This window comes from Salmo salar, chromosome 21, assembly GCF_965601325.2.
Source record: "Salmo salar chromosome 21, fSalSal1, whole genome shotgun sequence".
In the NCBI taxonomy this organism is placed as follows: Eukaryota; Metazoa; Chordata; class Actinopteri; order Salmoniformes; family Salmonidae; genus Salmo; species Salmo salar.
Window position 1 is genome coordinate 14,088,724 of NC_138311.1, and position 19,522 is coordinate 14,108,245.

At 42.3% G+C, this 19,522-nt stretch overlaps 2 protein-coding genes across 4 annotated transcripts in view; both read right to left on the reverse strand.

The window, feature by feature from the left end:
• Positions 1-3,929: 3,929 nt before the first annotated feature.
• Positions 3,930-7,289, reverse strand: LOC106581832 (uridine 5'-monophosphate synthase). Of its 2 annotated transcripts, XM_014164234.2 has the most exons (6): positions 7,065-7,289; positions 6,594-6,747; positions 5,716-6,399; positions 5,249-5,424; positions 4,884-4,998; positions 3,930-4,509 (listed from the first exon to the last, which is right to left on the reverse strand). In XM_014164234.2, the coding sequence occupies exons 1-6, from the start codon at positions 7,212-7,214 to the stop codon at positions 4,316-4,318; spliced, it is 1,473 nt and encodes a 490-aa protein (XP_014019709.1). In that variant the 5' UTR covers positions 7,215-7,289; the 3' UTR covers positions 3,930-4,315. The 2 variants fall into 2 exon arrangements, with proteins under 2 accessions (XP_014019709.1, XP_014019710.1); XM_014164235.3 differs by lacking the exon at positions 7,065-7,289 and having other exon boundaries at positions 6,578-6,747.
• An 8,497-nt stretch (positions 7,290-15,786) lies between these two features.
• LOC106581831 (kalirin) overlaps positions 15,787-19,522 on the reverse strand; it is a 292,220-nt gene continuing 288,484 nt past the window's right edge. For both annotated transcript variants that reach the window (XM_014164228.3, XM_014164230.3), the window contains one exon: positions 15,787-19,414. In XM_014164228.3, coding sequence (XP_014019703.1) covers positions 18,869-19,414 — 546 coding nt within the window. In that variant the 3' untranslated portion in view covers positions 15,787-18,868. The remainder of the gene's footprint in view (positions 19,415-19,522) is intronic.

Below are 19,522 nucleotides of genomic sequence, written 5' to 3' on the forward strand. Positions count from 1 at the left end.
CAACGGAAACTGTTGAGCGGGGGGAAAACAGCAACGTTGCAGTTCTTGACTCAAACAAGTGCACCTGGCACCTACTACTATACCCCGTTCAAAGACACTTAAATCGTTTGACTTGCCCATTCACCCTCTGAGTGCCACACATACACAATCCATATCTCAATTGTCTCAATGCTTAAAAAGCCTTCTTTAACCTGTCGCCTCCCCTTCTACACTGATTGAAGTGGATTTAACAGGTGACATCCACAAGGGATCATGCCTTTCACCTGGATTCACCTGATCAGTCTATGACATGGAAATGTTTTGTACACTCAGAGTATGTTTGAACCAAGGACATATCCATACACATACCTGATCAGACACTGATCCCAACATGTGCAAATATTCACTTACAGCACCTTTCTTCAGAATATCACCTTGAGACACAACTCAATAGAAGATAAGTGGCATACAATACAACTTTATTGTCCAATGTGAAACAGAAATGTCTCTTTTTGCTCTAAGGTTGTAAATGGACAGGTCTTGTTTTCTGCTTCAATGTGAGTTGGTGCTACTTGAATAGTGAGTGAGCAGATGCAGACCACCACCAAATGACCTGCTCGCTGTGTGTTTTTCCCCTCTCTGCTGCTATAGAAACAAATCCTCCTAAGGACAAATTTGAACAGGCCATGACAGCTCATGCAGGTGACATCTGCTCTGTGAATGGCTCTGGCTCTGTGTCAGAGTGAACCGCAACAGACAGGCAGGATTTACCCGAGGCCAAGACAGGGTGCTTCCGAAATGGCACTCTACTCCCTATATAGTGGACTACAAAAGTAGTCCACTATATAGGGAATAGGGTGCCATTTCAGACGCACCCAGAGAGGTGCTGCAGAGCCCTGGGTTCTCCCCCTCCTTCTCCCCGCCTCTGTGCTCACTGCTTAGGTAAAGCCAGGCAGTTACAAGAGAAACAACCCCCAGGCATTTTCATATTTCATTAGCAACCTCTGTAACTGTCATTTGAAACAGCACACAGCCCACAGGGCAACCCTTGTCCTCCACTTAGGCAACAGGTAGCAGTTGAACAGGCACCACAAATGCAATCATGCTTTTTTCTACAGACACACACAATTGTCTGGGTGTTATGATAGCCACAGACCTAAAGAATAATAGCCCATGGGGGGGAAAACGGAGCTTATTTGATCTTACACATAATTCTCTCAAGATGATGTAATAGGATAAGAGAAGGTTGATTTTATAGCTGTATAGTCAGAATGAATTGAAATAGTCACAATTTGTTTGCATCTGAGAGAGAATCCCACACCGTTTTATAGGTTGCTGAGACAGGGCAAATAATCATTTCCGTTAAGTCATTTTGTCCCAGTCATGTTTATCCATAAAACAGAACAGATATGACATGATAAGAACATATATTGCACCATGAAAGACTGAAACATTGAAGACTTGCTTGAGACATCAGGGAATAACAAAATAATATTGTGTGTACATATTTTACAGAGCAAATAGCTGCTCTGTAGAGTAAGTTGAGGAAGTTTCATTTTGGAGGTTTAGGGTGTAACTGCTGCATGAACTGTCACTGACATGAGAATACAGGCTGTGAGGTCTCCTTACACTGACTTTAAACAAATATTTACTGGAACTTTGTAGGGAAACATGAGAGCAGAAATGATTACATGGGAAAGCCTTTACCAGGCTGTTTATTGGCTCATTCATACAACGAAAACGGGATATGCAAATGTCTACCTGCAGTTATGCTCTAAGTAGAATGGAACTATACAGATACTTGAGGTACAGATGTTACTCATCTCATCGAAGTGGTGCGTGTGTGGTGGGGTAACTGGCACTACAAATGATACTGTCTGAGGTGGAAAATAGAAGTTTCTGAAACATATGCAAAGCAGTGATATGCCTATAGTGTATGATGTCTCTGTGCTTAACTGAAATGCAAAATGTTTTACAGTGCATGAGCAATGGAGAATGACGTGGTGTTTTTATGATGAGCTGTATGTTACAGGCTACATTCTGCATTTACTGGAATAAATGTCCAGACACCTATGCATTTCAAAGTTAATTTAACAGAGTAGCCTCTTCAGAGGTACAGATCCCAGGCAGCTGAGGATCCAGCCAGCAGATGGTCCATATCAGATGGCTGTTACTTGGCTGGTTAATGATTAAGATAACTACAATTAAGAAATGACCAGCTCCCTGATTCCAGGTGCACTCTGACATAATGATGACACTATTGGCGCTAACTGGTTTGATATCATCATTGCCGCATGTCCATAAAGAAAAACCTAATGGTATTTAATGAGAGGATATAACTAGGTAATACAAGTCTAATAACTAGTCATAGTAAAATCCATGGAGAGAACCATAGCATTTAGTGTTGAGCAAGAGTCTAAAAACTAAACCAAAAATGGTAACATTAAAACTTTATCCATATAAATCAAGAGAATACTGATAAAAAGTTGTCCAGTTGGCAAAAAAAATTTCGGGGTTCGAAGTTTGTATTTGTGACAGGAAAATACAGCAGCATCAACGACAACGACTTCTGTCGGAATATGAACTTGCTCTTCTGTTTTGCAGAAAATCTGTACCTGCTTAACGCGAGCCGAACGAACAAAACTTAATCTTCAGGTATTGTGCGTGTGGCTCAACGTGAGGCAAATACAGAAAATCAATCGCAATATGATGATCCCGTCTTGGAAAAGCAGCTGTAGACTACGTTATACTCTCCATTTGTCGCTGCGTCCACACACCTGGAAAGGTGCAAAGGTTAACATTGATGCCAATACAAAAAAATGTAGCCTACCTGTCTGTAAAATTGTCATTCACAATTTAATCCAACATACACATTTTGCCGACATAAAAACTTACCATTGACTATCTATTGTCGGAAAAAGTGAGAAGACATTTTAAAAACGAACTAGCAGTAATACCTGCGCATTGTGTGCATCTTATAAGGCAACACTGAATGCGTGTGGCACGTTGCAGGTAGCCTATATATACTCCTGGCATGGAAGGCCATCCTTCCATTTATCTTCTCTCTCCCTCTTTTTTTCAGGTTGGTTTTAAAAAGAGAGAGGATTCTCCAGTGGACACCTGTCGCACGGTGCGTTGCTCAGGTCCAATATTGACACAACAGCCAGGGGGAGGGAGAGCAGACGTATACGAGTTTAGCTCTTTATTATGCCAACCCTCCCTCTCTATGCAAACCAACCGTGCTTTGCGCTCGGTCCAATCGACGAGATGGCAAGATTTGCTGACCTTTGTGCTCAAGCTGAACCGGTGGAGAATGGAACATTCAAAGGTGGCTTCATTCACCTGTGTTGACGGTAGGAGAAAACCCACCTGCCTGCCACCCTGCTCTGTTCCCCATCATGTCATTTACACATATTTTCATATCATGTGGCTTGCAAATTAGGTCCTTACCTAGTCATCAGAGCTTGCCTTGCAAAAAGACTGGCGTATTATGAAGACTATGCCGGATTTCAAAGTAAAAAGTAGATGCAGATGCTTCTACATCTGCATTGCTTGCCGTTTGGGGTTTTAGGCTGGGTTTCTGTATAGCACTTTGTGACATTGGCTGAATTAAAAAGGGCTTCATAAATACATTTGATTGAGATACTATATAAAATGAAACAAGCCCAGCATATTCACTGTTTATTAGTGGCTAGGGTATACAGCATAGCCTACACCTGGATGGCACTCACAAATAACCATCAGAGGGCTAAAGACTGGTTCATCATACATTGGCATGAAATATATACTGTACTGTGTTGTAAACACAAGTCAATTGATTTTTGTAATGTCAATGAATACACAATGCCAAAGTTTATTTTGTCAAATGAATCTTCTAATAGTCTTCCATCTGTTCATCTGTAGAAAACACCCTTGATGAAATGTTTATAGACTTCAAAGAACACTGATAATTACAGCAAAATGTATTTATTGAATTATTTCACAATTCCATACAACTGGTCAACAAATCATTTCAAAAATTGCAAATTAGATTATATAAAAATAACACTATGGAGGGAAAAAAAAACTGAAACATGTCCCTGTCGCCAAAGGTTAAAATTAGCATTGTCGCAGTTCAGTTGATTTAGCAAGTTTTGTAACTAGTTGTGGCTAAGAGAAAGGTCTCAGCAGCTGGTTGGAGGGAATAATCATGTTTCACATTAGCGATGTGGTGTCTGCTCTAGTCTTGTCAGCATCCCAAATGGCACCCTATGCGCTACTTTTGACCAAGGCCCATAGGGCTCTGGTCAAAAGTAGTGCAATATATATGGAATAAGGTGCCACTTAGGATGTAGCCCTAGTCTTTAGCATCCCATTGGCTAGATGTGTTGAGTCTCTTGGTGTATGCGTTCCAGCCTGCCTCTCTGTACTCTGCAGCAGCCTTCACTCTATCAGAGGCCCCCAGGATACCACGGCCCACGATGATGATGTCAGAGCCTTTTTTACATATCACATCATCAGGACTGGAGTACTGCTGGCCTAGACCATCTCCTGAAACAGAAAGGATGGAGATTATGATCAATGAACAGTGTGGTGCTGAAGAAAACACCACCCTAGTTTGTTGCCGAAGAGGTAAAAAAACAACAAAAAAAAACCAAGGGCTGCATTCAAAATGGCACTCCATTCTCAACATAGTGCATTATACTTTTGACCAGGGCCCATAGGGCTCTGGTCAAAAGTAGTGCACTATGTAGGTAATAGGGAGCCAATACGGACACAACCAAGATAAGTGACCCAGTCTTCATTTATTGGACACTAGCACCATCTAGCGGCAAGGAGAGCTTACAACAGGACAAAAATTGTCTGAAAATGACAGAACACTGGACAGGATGGATAAAGTGGTTAACGGGTATAGAGTGTGGTACCTCCTGACTGCATCTGCACCCCTGGAGTCATGTGTACAAACTCTGGCTTGTTGCTGATCTTGGAACCAGAGATGAACCCAAAAACAAATTCAGAGTGCTCCTCAGCCATTTTCACCTATGGAATGACAGAGACAAAAATCATATGAGAGAGATTAAAGGATTACATTAAGGAATCCAACTATTACAGTTAAGCTGTCCGATGCAAACATCCTTATTAAAACATACTAGAACGTAATCAGGCTTTCACTGTGACCCTGCAAGATGACACTGTGTCCTGAATTGTAACACATTGCAGAGAGCTGGGGGAAGGTTAGAGAGAGGGACGGAACATTCTGAGGAACGGCTTGCTGGAGCGCTTTGCTTACCACAGCCTGCGTATAGTCCCCCGTTGCTAGGGAACCCTGGGAGCTCATCTGACCTATGAGGACACAGCCGCGGTCCAGCGGACGGCCCACCGCACTGAGCCCCTTCACCACCCCAGGGCCTGGTACCGCATGGGCATTAACGATGTGAGACCACGAGGAGATCTGGTAGAGCCCACCTGAGAAATAGAGGAAAACACACGACAGTCAGAAGACTTAGAAATAATAGCAACCAGGTATTAATTAGGATGGATTAGGATTGAAAAGCATGTTTCAAAAGGTTAAGGGGACAACTGCTGTACAACAATGCCCCTTATTTGCTGGAGTTGGACAATGCGTCTATTTTAACACGGGGCGCGTTAGTTTTGCATAGCCTGGTGCCCTGGGTGGGAAGAGCTTTCACATTTAAAGTGAAATCACCACCCACCGAGGGCACACAGCAATGCAAAACGAGTACGCCAACTAATCACCTTCATACTGGTGCTTAACCGTGTTCCCGATGTCGGCAAACTTGCGGTCCTCAAAGATGAGGAAGTTGTGTTTGAGGCCCAGGTCCCTGAGGGACTGGGTGAAGGCTGGGCTGAAGTCCTGAAGGATGTCCACGTGGGTCTTCAACACACACATCTGAGGCCCCAGAGAGTCGGCCAGCTGCAGCAGCTCCTCGCAGCCCGTCATGTCCGCCGACACACACAGGTTGGTTTTCTTTTCTTCCATCAGTCTGAGGAGCTGGGCGGCCAGAGGGTGTGTATTCTGGAGCTGGGCCCTGTCTCCATAGCTCAGCTCCGCCGGCTTGCAGGGCTTTTTTGTTGCAGGTGAGCCGTTCTCCTCCTCACCAGAGGGCTTGTAGGTGTTGTTCTCCTGGATGAACCTGCACACGCTCTGGGCCGTGGAAGAGTCGATGCGATCCGCCTGGAACAGGGTGTTGAGGAGTTTGGAGATGGAGATGACGGAGTGGAGCGTGATGCCCCTCTTGGCCAGCATGGCCCCGCCGCCCTGCTCCCTGTCCATCAACACGATGGCATCCGTCACCTTTAAACCCTCCGCCTGGAGCACCAGGGCCGTCTCCATGACGCTGCTGCCGCTGGTCACTACATCCTCGATGATCAGACATGTGTCTCCAGGGTGAATAGTCCCCTCTATAATCTTCTTAGTTCCTAGGATAAAGACATGGAACATATTGTGGCCATGATGGATGTCTGATATGAGAGATCTGAAATCTATTTAGACTGATGAAATGCTCTAACACTTGCTAGCTCCAACTGTAGACTGAACTGATGGGATGCATTAAAAAAATAAAAAAAAACACTCATAAAGAGAACAATCAAATTTGACCTTCGTGAAATCGCACCATAGTCTTTGGCTTCTTTTCTTCGGATGAGCATGGGCAGCTCGTGTTTGGAGCAGATGATTGTAGCCAAGGGTAGAGCAGTGTATGGGACTCCACACACAGAGCTGTATTTTAAGTCCTCATCTTTGGCGCGTTGGTAAAGAAGACTTGACACCTAAAGGCAAACAAACCCATCAAAACACTTAGTCAACAAACTCCAACTAATGAGCTCGTAACATACATTTTACAACTTGATTTGATTGCCTCCGAACAGATATAGTTCATCGTTTCCCAAACTCGGTCCTCGGGACCCCAAGGGGTACACGTTTTGTTTTTTTGCCCTAGTAATCATGCTTTGATCATTTGAATCAGCTGTATAGTGCTAGAGCGAAAACCAATAGCTGCACCCCATTAGGGTCCCCATGACCGAGTTTGGGAAACGCTGACATTGCTGTTGTTTACAATACTCATGGAAGACACGTGTTTACCAACCTGGTTCATGAGAGTTGGATAAGAAACAATAACTCTGAGATCAAAATAAATCGGCGAGGTTATTCCACTCTTCAGCGTGAACGTTCCGAATTTCACTGCCTGAACATCATGCAACTTTAAGATTAAACTTTCAAGGCAAAGGTTTTCCATTTTCAATGTTTTAACTACGCGTGCCAATATCAGTACGCTGGATAGCGGTCTCTCTCTTCATGCGGCATCTCGTCAGACACTTAAAAAAGTGTTTCCGGGTCACGGAATTTTCTAAATAAAAGTCCACAATTTAATATTAGAAACGTGTCATTAACATGTATTTAGTCATGATATATGCTTTTTTTGGTCTAAACATGAACAATTATTAATATTTGTTCATATTTAAGTGACATGTCCATTACATTTCGATCAAATAAATGCCCCCAATGCAATACACTATATGAAATACATACTGGCTTATAGAAAGAAAACTATTCTATGTGCTGAAGTAAAAGTGGGGTTGGGACTACTCACTAGGGTCTATAGAATCTATATATTGTGTTATTTCATGGGGGACAGAGGTCTACATGCCCAGTAACACGTTCTAGTCCAACCCACTGCATTGGTCCCAATACAATACACTATGTGCCTATAAAATACATATTGGCTTATAGAGAGAAAACTATTCTAGGTGCCGAAGTAGAAGTAGGGTTGGGATTTTCTCAGTAGGGTCTGTAGAATCTAGATATGGTGTTATTTCATGGGGGACTATGGTCTAAATACCCAAATATCCACCCACTCCCTGTTCACTGCAATGCAATACACTGTAGGCCTATAGGTGATTACTTACTTCCAAGACACAATGTAAACAATGATGGACAGGCATACCTGTTAACGTCGTAGATTAACCTAATGATGATGAGCCAATTGCACCTTTTGCACATTTAATCAGCCCAAGGCCAGTGTGCACCTATGCCAAAAAATGGATCTTGGCCTGAAACGACTTAAAATGGAGCCACTGGACACTACCTACAAATATTGCACTGTACAGGAAAAACGATAGGTTGTGTATCCATAAAACCAGGGTCTAGTCTACTCACCAGAGTCCCTAGAATACAAAACAGCCATTCAAGCCTAGGATGAGGTACACCAAGGCCAGAACTGCAAGGCTTGGTAACAACATCTACTATGAGGCTACACGGTCAGTAAACTCATGTTGAGTCTAAATCAACATGTAAAGTGTTGGTCCCATGTTTCATGAGCTGAAATACAAGATCCCAGAATTTTTCCATATTCACTAAAAGCTTATTTCTCTAAAATGTTATGCACATATTTGTTTACATCCGTTAGTGAGCATTTCTCCTTTGCTAAGATAATCCATCCACCTGACAGTTGTGGCATATCAAGAAGCTGATTAAACAGCATGATCATTACACACCTTGTACTGGGGACAATAGGTCTCTCTAAAATGTGCAGTTTTGTCACACAACACAATGCCACAGATGTCTCAAGTTTTGAGGGAGCGTTCAATTCGCATGCTGACAGCAGGAATGTCCACCAGAACTGTTGCCAGAGAATTGAATGTTCATTTCTCTACCATAAGCCGCATCCAATGTCGTTTTAGAGAATTTGGCTATACATCCAACCGGCCTCACAACCGCAGACCGCATCGTGGGTATGGCGTAATGTGGGCAAGCGGTTTGCTGATGTCAATGTTGTGAACAGACTGCCCTATGGTGGCGTGGGGCAGGCATAAACTACAGACAACGAATGCAGTAGCATTTCATCAACGGCAATTTGAATGCACAGAGATACCATGACAAGATCCTGAGGCCCATTGGTATGCCATTCATCCGCCGACATCACCTTATGTTTCAGCATGATAATGGACGGCTAATGTTGCAAGGATCTGTACACAATTCCTGGAAGCTGAAAATGTCCCAGTTCTGCCATGGCCTGCATACACACCAGACATGTCACCCATTGAGCATGTTTTTGATGCTCTGGATTGACGTGTAGGAGAGTGTGTTCCAGTTCCCACCAATATCCAGCAACTTCGCACAGCCATTGAAGAGAAGTGGGACAACATTCCACAGGCCACCACCAACAGTCTGATCAACTCTCTGCGAAGGTGATGTGTCGTGCTGCATGAGGCAAAATGGTGGTCACACCAGATACTGACTGGTTTCTGATCCACACACCTACTTTTTTTTTTTTAAAGATATCTGTGACCAACAGATGCATATCTGTATTCCCAGTCATGTGAAATCTATAGATTAGGGCATAATGAATTTGTTTCAATTGACTGATTTCAATTGACTTCCTTATATGAACTGTAAGTCAGTAAAATCCCTGAAATTGTTGCATGTTGTTTTTATATTTTTGTTCAGTATACTGTACGTATGTTTTTTGTCAACGTTTGGCTAGCTAGCTAACTATGTCAGTGTATGTAACAGTAGCTAGTTAGCTAAGTCTGAAAGATCTTCTGGACTGTCTCGGGAACTGTTTCACTCGTTAGCTGGCTAGCTACGTTAGCTGGCTAGCTACGTTACCATAGCTAGATTTGACTTATTTTCCATCTGGCTTATTTGCCATCATGGCAGGCTTGGTGCATGGTGATTTATCAAGTTAATTTGGACGCAAATTCTGTTAGCTAGGTAGCTAACGTTATAGTAACTAACATTTTATTTAGCCACATTAGTTTAGCTAGCTAAGTTTCTAACATTTCTTTATTTCTGTACTTAAATGCAGAGATCAAGGCCAATGAATGGACAGCTTGCAAAGATACACTGAATGAGTGGAATCTGGCCTCTTTGATTCCAAAGTTTAAGGGTAAGTAAAACTGAGAAATTCCTTTTGAGAGTGGAGACAGAGCTTTGGGGGGAAAAAACACATTTGTATTGACCCTGTGTAAAACAGCATCTATGTCTTCCATATTGTCATCGATAACCAATAGTACAACCTTAATGAAACTTCAAAGACAACTTCACCAGAGCCTCGAACCATGCAGCCACTTTGGGACTAGATACATTACATGCACAGCTACCATTGATAGTGGCCTTCATTTTACCATACTTTCTTTATTGGTAATTTACACAAATATTCTGTCAGTGACCAACCTAACACACAACACAAACATCACAGGCTGGGAGCAGCTCATGGGCACTTAGGGGTAAAGTGTCTTGCTAAAGGTACACTAGGGTCGATTGCTTGGTTGTTAGGATGTTGATCGACCGAGCTGGTTTTAATTGAGCAGTAACAAATATATACAGTACCAGTCAAAAGTTTGGACACATGTACTCATTCAAGGGTTTTTCTTTATTTTTACTATTTTCTACATTATAGAATAATAGTTTAGACATCAAAACTATGCAATAACACATGGAATCATATAGTAACCAAAAAAGTGTTAAACAAATCAAAATATATTTAATATTTTAGATTCTTCAAATAGCCACCCTTTGCCTTGATGACAGCTTTGCACACTCTTGGCATTCTCTCAACCAGCTTCACCTGGAATGCTTTTCCAACAGTCTTGAAGGAGTTCCCATATATGCTGAGTACTTGTTGGCTGCTTTTCCTTCACTCTGCGGTCCGACTCATACCAAACCATCTCAATTTGGTTGAGAACGGGGGATTGTGGAGGCCAGGTCATCTGATGCAGCACTCCATCACTCTCCTTCTTGGTCAAATAGCCCTTACACAGCCTGGAGGTGTGTTTGGTCATTGTCCTGTTGAAAAACAAATGATAGTCCCACTAAGCCCAAACCAGATGGGATGGCATATCGCTGCAGAATGCTGTGGTAGCCATGCTGCTTAAGTGTGCCTTGAATTCTAAATAAATCACAGACTTTGTCACCAGCAAAACACCTCCACACCTCCACACCTCCTCCTCCATGCTTTACGGTGGGAAATACACTTGCAGAGATCATCCGTTCACCCACACCACATCTCACAAAGACACGGCGGTTGGAACCAAAAATCTCAAATTTGGACTCCAGACCAAAAGACACATTTCCACCAGTCTAATGTCCATTGCTCGTGTTTCTTGGCCCAAGCAAGTCTCTTCTTATTATTGGTGTCATTTTGTAGTGATTTCTTTGCAGTAATTTGACCATGATGGTCTAATTCACACAGTCTCCTCTGAACAGTAAATGTTGAGATGTGTCTGTTACTTGAACTCTGTGAAGCATTTATTTGGGCTGCAATTTCTGAGGCTGGTAACTCTAATGAACTTATCCTCTGCAGCAGAGATAATTCTGGGTCTTCCATTCCTGTGGCGGTCCTCATGAGAGCCAGTTTCATCATAGCACTTCATGGTTTTTGTGACTGCATTTGAAGAAACTTTCAATGTTCTTGAAATTTTCCAGATTGACTTAACTTCATGTCTTAAAGTAATGATGATGGACTGTCATTTCTCTTTGCTTATTTGAGCTGATCTTGCCATAATATGGCCTTGGTCTTTTACCAAAAAGGGCTATCTTCTTTATACCACCCCTACCTTGTCACAACACAACTGACTGGCTCAAATGCATAAAGGAAAGAAATTCCACAAATTAATTTAACAAGGCACACCTGTTAATTGAAATGCATTCCAGGTGACTACCTCATGAAGCTGGTTGAGAGAATGCCAAGAGTGTCCAAAGCGGTCATCAAGGAAAAGAGTGGCTATTATACATTTTGATTTGTTTAACACTTCTTTGGTTACTACATGATTCCATATGTGTTATTTCATAGTTTTGATGTCTTCACTATTATTCTACAATGTAGAAAATAGTAAAAATAAAGAAAAACCCTTGAATGAGTTGTTCTAAAACTTTTGACAGGTAGTGTACATCACATTTGTCACGTTTGTGTGTAGAGAAGGACCAAGGCGCAGCATGCTCTGAGTTCCACATTTTATTTTAGTGAAACTTTACACCCAAACAACAAAACCAAAGAGACAACCAACAAACCGTGACGATAGCGGTGCTACATGCACTGACTCAAAATAAGATCCCACGAACAACAGGTGGGAAAAGGCTGCCTACATATGATCCCCAATCAGAGACAACGAGATACAGCTGCCTCTGATTGGGAACCATATCAGGCCAACATAGAAATACAAAACTAGAGTACCCACCCTAGTCACACCCTGACCTAACCAAAATAAAGAATAAAAAGGATCTCTAAGGTCAGGGCGTGACAACATTGGGGTTTAGACCACGGAACAGTACTATTAATGCAACAACATTAGTTTTAAATAATATTGTCAATGCTTTACATTGGAAAATTAATTGTGCTGCCTTGTTTGTGGACTATTGTGGACAGGTTAAATCTCAATTCCTTGAAGTGCATAAAGGGGTACCCCAGGGTTCAATTCTGGAGCCACTATTATTTACGCTGCATATAAATAACATTGGAAATACTGTATGGTATTCTGTTGCACTATCTGTAAACAAAGCCTTTTCACATTAGCAGTCTGATTTCCAAGCACTACAGTCACTATTGGATCTTAAGTTGGTACTTAATGCAAACAAAACAAAATGCATGCTATTTTCTAGATTTTCCAGACTTAAGTAACCTTGAAATGACTAGCCTGAACGAAACACAAATTGTTTTGTGAGTTCCCTCCCTCTTTATAAATATCTTGATATCTGGCTAGATGATCAATTGGAGATCAAAAATGGATTATTCTACAGATATAGAGCATGTGTAGTCTTTTGATAATAGAAAGAAAGTGGTCCAGGCCACTTTTATGTCTGTTTTAGATGCAGCTTCCACACTTAAACCTCTAGATGCTGTTTTCCATTGTGCCCTTAGATTCATTACTGCCGATTAATTTTATAACTCACCATTGCATATTGTATTAAAAGGAGGGTTGGGCCTCTCTATTTGTAAGAAGAGAGCAGCATTCTCTTTGTTTATTTACCATGAGCTTCTGCAGAAACACTCGTCAAGGTCAAAACAATAGAATACCGTAGAAGAGCACAAGATTGGATAGTGCTAGAGGTTCCAAGGGTGGCTTCTGATTTAGGGAATAGCTGCTTTGGTTTTTATGCTCCACAGATGTGGAATGTGTTGCAGGGGAGGCTCTGGCTTGAATGCCTGCTGCCCTTTATGATGTGTGTGTTTGTATTGTGCAGGGCTCATTTAAAAAATTGACTTGGTCTCAATATGACACTGTAAAATAAAGGTTAGTAAATCAAATACAAGTCTCTGGGAGCTTTCCACACTGGATTGTGCAACATTTTCCCATTATTATACTGAACAAAAATATAAACCCAACATTCAACAATTTTACTGAGTTACAGTTCATGTAAGGAAATCAGTCAATTGAAATATTCATTAGGCCCTAATCTATGGATTTCACATGACTGGGCAGGGGTGCAGCCATGGGTGGGCCTGGGAGGGCATAGGACCACCCACTGGGGAGCCAGGCCCAGCCAATCAGAATGAGTTTTTCCCCACAAAAGGGCTTTATTACAGACACAAATACTCCTCAGTTTCATCAGCTGTCTGGGTGGATGGTCTCAGATGATTCCGCAGGTGAAGAAGCTGGATGTGGAGGTCCTGGGCTGGCGTGGTTACATGTGGTCTGCGGTTGTGAGGCTGTTTGGACGTACTGCCAAATTCTCTAAAACAATGTTGGAGGCAGCATATGGTAGAGAAACTAACATTAAATTATCTTGCAACAGCTCTGGTGGACATTCCTGCTGTCAGCATTCCAATTGCACGCTCCCTCAAAAGTTTAGACATCTGTGGCATTGTGTTGTGTGACAAAACTGCACATTTTAGAGTGGCCTTTTATTGTCCCCAGTACAAGGTGCACCTGTGTAATGATCATGCTGTTTAATCAGCTTCTTGATATGCCACACCTGTCACGTGGATGAATTATCTTGGCAAAGGATAAATGCTCACTAACAGGAACGTAAACAAATGTGTGCACAACATTTTAGAGAAATACGCTTTTTGTGCGCATGGAACATTTCTGGGATCTTTTATTTCAGTTCATGAAACATGGGACCAACACTTTACATGTTGTGTTTATGTTTTTGTTCCGTGATTTTCAAAATTCTTCATTCAAATTGGTTGAATGATCATTGCTGTTTTTTTTTTTTTGTAACAATATTTTTATTGGAGTTTCACAATTTTCACCCATATTAAGAGATACAACAACAAAGACAAGACAAAAAAAACAGCACTCACTTACACATATCCGTATGTATGCACGCACGTACACACACCATTTTCCTTTCCCTGCTCAGCGCTTCTCTCACCCCATCCCCCTCATTGCGTCTCTCAATACATACATTTTAAACAAACAGAAACAGAAATAAAAATAATTTTAAAAAAAGCTCAGTTTAAACCAAGAAGTTGGGTTCCCACATGGAACGTACAGTGTAATTCTGAAATACATAGATCACCATTCTAAGAGAATCCTTGCAGCATAATAGCTGATACTTCAGGTTCTAGGTAATTTAGGTAAGGTTCCCATACTTTGTAGAACTGATCTGTCTTAGAATGCAATGTACATGTCAGATATTCCAGCGGCACCCATTCAAATAGTATCTTATGCCAATCTTTAATAGAGGGAACCTTATCACTAATCCACTGTAAAAGTATGTTTTTCCTCGCTGCGAAGGTGAGGATGTTGTAAAGCCTCCTCTTACCCACAGAAGTTACATGCCTACTAGGGAGACCCAACAGTAGAGAAACCGGGTCCAACTCTAGATCGACCCCCAGGATCCTCTCAATCTCCCGCAAAACACCAGACCAATATCTTTGTATTTTGGCACATGACCACAAACAATGCGCCAGGGTGCCCGCATCAGCTCCACACCCAAGACATTGAGGAGAAGAGGAAGAGGGGCCAAAAGCATGTCTGCGACTTGGGGATATATGCAATCTGTGGATCATTGCTGTTTTAAAGTCATCATTGTCCTCATGGTGAAATCCCTGAGTGGTTTCCTTCCTCTCCGGCAACTGAGTTAGGAAGGTCTGTATCTTTGTAGTGACTGGGTGTATTGATACACCATCCAAAGTATAATTAATAACTTCACCGTGATATTCAATGTCTGTTTTGTTTTTCATTTGTACCCATCTACCAATAGGTGCCCTTTGCGAGGCATTGGAAAACCTCCCTGCTCTTTGTGGTTGAATCTGTGTTTGAAATTCACTGTTCGACTGAGTGACCTTACAGATAATTGTATGTGGGGTACAGAGATGAGGTAGTCATTCAAAAACCATGTTAAACACTTAGTGCACACAGAGTTCATGCAACTTATGTGACTTGTTAACTTATTTAGGCTTGACATAACAAAGGGGTTGTATACTTATTGACTCAAGACATTTTAGCTTTTCATTTTTTATTAATTTCTAACATAATTCCACTTTGACATGGGGTATTGTGTGTAGGCCAGTGACACAAAATCTCAATTTAATCCATTTTAAATTCAGGCTGTAACACAACAAAATGTGGGAAAAGTCAAGGGGTATGAATACTTTCAGAAGGCACTGTAATCTTAAGCATTTTACCACTTAGTTTTAGGTAGCAATAGTATCACATCTTGCTAACGTGAAGCAGCACTGATTCACCAATTTGCTCAGTAGTAGGTTTGAAGCACTGTACCATGGAGCATACTACCAGCTTTGTATTTGGTTAGGCATGTACATAAGGTTATAGTTTTATGGTTGTTTATGAGTTGCCAATTCAATTGCATTCATTGCCTATAGGTATGAGAAAAAATGTAATCAGCATAACATTTAAATATTTGATGACATTTTATTTTTGTGAGAGTCTACATACTGTACAGTACATCCTACCTATAGGAATGCTTAATGTGCTTCACAAATGGCACCCTATTCCTATATAGTGCACTGTTTGACCAGTGCTATAGGCCCTGGTCAAAACTAGTGCACTATGTAGGGAATAGGGTGCCATTTGGGAAGCATCCTTAGAGAGCGTTGATGTACACAGGACGTGTGAATGATGGGTCTCTGCGTCAGCTGTTACAAAATGTTAGAAACAAACATCCTTTCATAATTTGAGTAAATAAATAACAATTTTTAAAAAATCTATCAAGTTATACCAGTTCTCATATTTAAATAAACAATACATCCAGAAATTAAGTAATTAAGGCCTGGGTTTTCAAATCCTACACTATTGGGGCAATACTACATGAAGTGTTCAATCAGTGTTCTAGACCCTGAGTGCTAGTTGCTCAAGTAAACAATCATATTGAGTAAATGGGTGACCAGTACTAAGTGTCACAGATAGGATCTGAACCACAGTCTCTGAGCTCGGGAAACCAACATCTTAAAGGTCCAATGCAGCTGTTTTTATCTCAATATCAAATCATTTCTGGGTAAAAATTAAGTGCCTTACTGTGATTGTTTTCAATTAAAATGAAAACAAAAATAGCTTCCTAGCAAAGAACAATTTCGCAAATAAGAACTTTGCTAGGACTGTCTGGGAGTGGTCTGAGTGGGGAGGGCAAAACTATAAACTAGCTGTTATTGGCAGAGAGGTTTAGAACTCTCTTATTGGTCTAATAAAGAGATTCTCACCAGGTGGGCCAAAACTCCATCCCAACAAAACAGGCTGAAATTTCAGGCGGTCTTTTCAAACAGCTCTTACACTAAAAGGGCATTATCATAATTTTCACAATTTCACAGTATTATTCCAACCTCAGTGTGGAAATATAGAACACAGGAAAGTCACGTTTTTGACTGCACTGGCTGTTGAACCATTAGACCAACATTTTCCTTGGGCCGAGGGTGACACTGATTTTGAAGTCGCAGGCAGTCCGACTCACCTCAACTACATGAGCGATGAGGGCTAATGTGAAGACTTCAGATTTGTTGTAAATGATTTGGGTCTATGAACAGAAATATGCAACTCATTGTTTGTTCACTGCCCTATTTGGATTGAAATTGGCAGCCTGTCCTTCCAACTTTGAACATTCAATTACAACTAAACCTAAACCAACGGGAACTGCCCTTGCTCTCTCTGCCTGGCCGGTTCCCCTCTCTCCACTGGGATTCTCTGCCTCTAACCCTATTACAGGGGCTGAGTCACTGGCTTACTGGTGCTCTTCCATGCCGTCCCTAGGAGGGGTGCGTCACTTGAGTGGGTTGAGTCACTGACGTGGTCTTCCTGTCTGGGTTGGCGCCCCCCTTGGGTTGTGCCGTGGCGGAGATCTTTGTGGGCTATACTCGGCCTTGTCTCAGGATGGTAAGTTGGTGGTTGAAGATATCCCTCTAGTGGTGTGGGGGCTTTGCTTTGGCAAAGTGGGTGGGTTTATATCCTGCCTGTTTGGCCCTGTCCGGGGGTATCAGCAGATGGGGCCACAGTGTCTCCTGACCCATCCTGTCTCAGCCACTAGTATTTACGCTGCAGTAGTTTGTGTCGGGGGGCTAGGGTCAGTCTGTTATATCTGGAGTATTTCTCCTGTCTTATCCGGTGTCCTGTGTGAATTTAAGTATGCTCTCTCTAATTTTCTTTCTTTCTTTCTTTCTTTCTGAGGACCTGAGCCCAAGGACCATGCGTCAGGACTACCTGGCATGATGACTCCTTGCTGTCCTCAGTCCACCTGGCCGTGCTGCTGCTCCAGTTTCAACTGTTCTGCCTGCGGCTATGGAACCCTGACCTGTTCACTGGACGTGCTACCTGTCCCAGACCTGCTGTTTTCAACTCTCTAGAGACAGCAGGAGCGGTAGAGATACTCTCAATGATCGGCTATGAAAAGCCAACTGACATTTACTCCTGAGGTGCTGACCTGTTGCAGCCTCGACAACTACTGTGATTATTATTATTTGACCATGCTGGTCATTTATGAACATTTAAACATCTTGGCCATGTTCTGTTATAATCTCCACCCGGCTCAGCCAGAAGAGGACTGGCCACCCCTCATAGCCTGGTTCCTCTCTAGGTTTCTTCCTAGATTGTGGCCTTTCTGGGGAGTTTTTCCTAGCCACAGTGCTTCTACATCTGCATTGCTTGCTGTTTGGGGTTTTAGGCTGGGTTTCTGTACAGCACTTTGAGATGTAAGCTGATGTAAGAAGGGCTATATAAATACATTTGATTTGATTTAAACCTGAGACCTATGAATGGTGAACCAACAAAATGCATTCAAAGTGAGCTTGGAGGTGACAGACGTGCTGACCTACAAGAATGATGTACAAAGTGATGTGACAAGTTAATCGTGTTGGATTCTTTCATTCATATCTCAAACCGCACCATTGGAAAAATAGCCGTTATACTATATCTTCACACTAAGGGATCAATGCAGAATATTTCTTCACATACAATAGAACTTCTTCAAAGGCTGACCACATTCTACAATAAATTACATTCAACAGTTATACTACCATTCATAGATCTTTCTCTGATAGTTAGTTAATCATTTCCAAGGATGATATATTACAATTTTGGCATTTCCAATACATGGACACCATAAGAGTGGTAGGGCTTCATACTACAGCTCTGAAACATCTCAATGAATCAAATGCCAATGTCTTGTCTTCTGGCATCTTGAACACAGTAATGATATTCACACAACACGTTTGTTGAAAAGTTAGAGTAGTTTCTACTATCCAGAGATGGAAAACCATGTTTCAATTCCTGGGGTGTAATCATTAGTCCAAACAGTTGCAAAAAGTTTTGTTTAGCAACGAAAACAAGTCTCTATTGGACAAATTCAGGTAGGTCCCTCCCCGTTTGGTTCAGTTTACTTCAGTTTGGTTCTGTTTAGTGCCTAGTGAATACACCCCTGTAGTACTACTAACTGAGTGTTTTTCGTTTCACCTCTGTGTTGTGTTCATAGGGTGTTAATTGGCTGTTCACAGGGTGATTATAGGGTGTGGCCCATGCTTCTGGTCAACAGTCCCTTGATGTTGGTGACAGGGCGCACGTCGTGTAGTTGTCTCCGTCTGTCGATGAAGGATGCCAGGCGGCCAGTGTCCAGTGGGGTCTTGGAGTAGTCTCCACTGTGGGCACTCACCCAGGGGTGCTGAAGACAAATGGTGGCAATGGGCCTCTTCCGGGGGTCCTGCTGCAGGGTAGAGCTGATGAAGTCCCTGGCCGCCTGGCTCACTCCCTGGAAGTAGTCCTCCGGGAAGCAGAAGTCCAGCTTGCAGATATTGATACACGTCTCCTCCAGGGTCTCGTCCAGGAAGGGCGAGACACCGCTCAGCATGACGTAGGCCAGGACCCCGGCGCTCCAAACATCAGTGCTCAGGGACACCGCTGTGCCCTGGATCAGCTCAGGAGCCGCAAACTCTGGGTTGCCCAGGAGAAGATGGACATAACGGTGACAAGACACCTGGACCGCATCTCCAAAATCTATGAGCTTGATTGAAGGAACAGGCACGTGGAGATCCACCAGGAGGTTCTCAGGCTAGGGACACGATATGAATGCGTTTGTTAATGGGTTTGACCAAGATCAGGTTAAAGGGACATTTCACTGAAAGTTTCTCAGATGCTTTTAGACTACACAAGTTAACTA

What these genes read in the sequence shown, in the direction of transcription:
- LOC106581832 (XM_014164234.2), bottom strand. Translation starts at nt 7,214, where the DNA reads ATGGAAAACCTTTGCCTTGAAAGTTTAATCTTAAAGTTGCATGATGTT. An exon ending in GGTTAAGCACCAGTATGAAG is followed by an intron (nt 5,425 to 5,715) that starts GTGATTAGTTGG and finishes TCTATTTCTCAG; the next exon opens with GTGGGCTCTACCAGATCTCC. An exon ending in GGGACTATACGCAGGCTGTG is followed by an intron (nt 4,999 to 5,248) that starts GTAAGCAAAGCG and finishes GTCATTCCATAG; the next exon opens with GTGAAAATGGCTGAGGAGCA.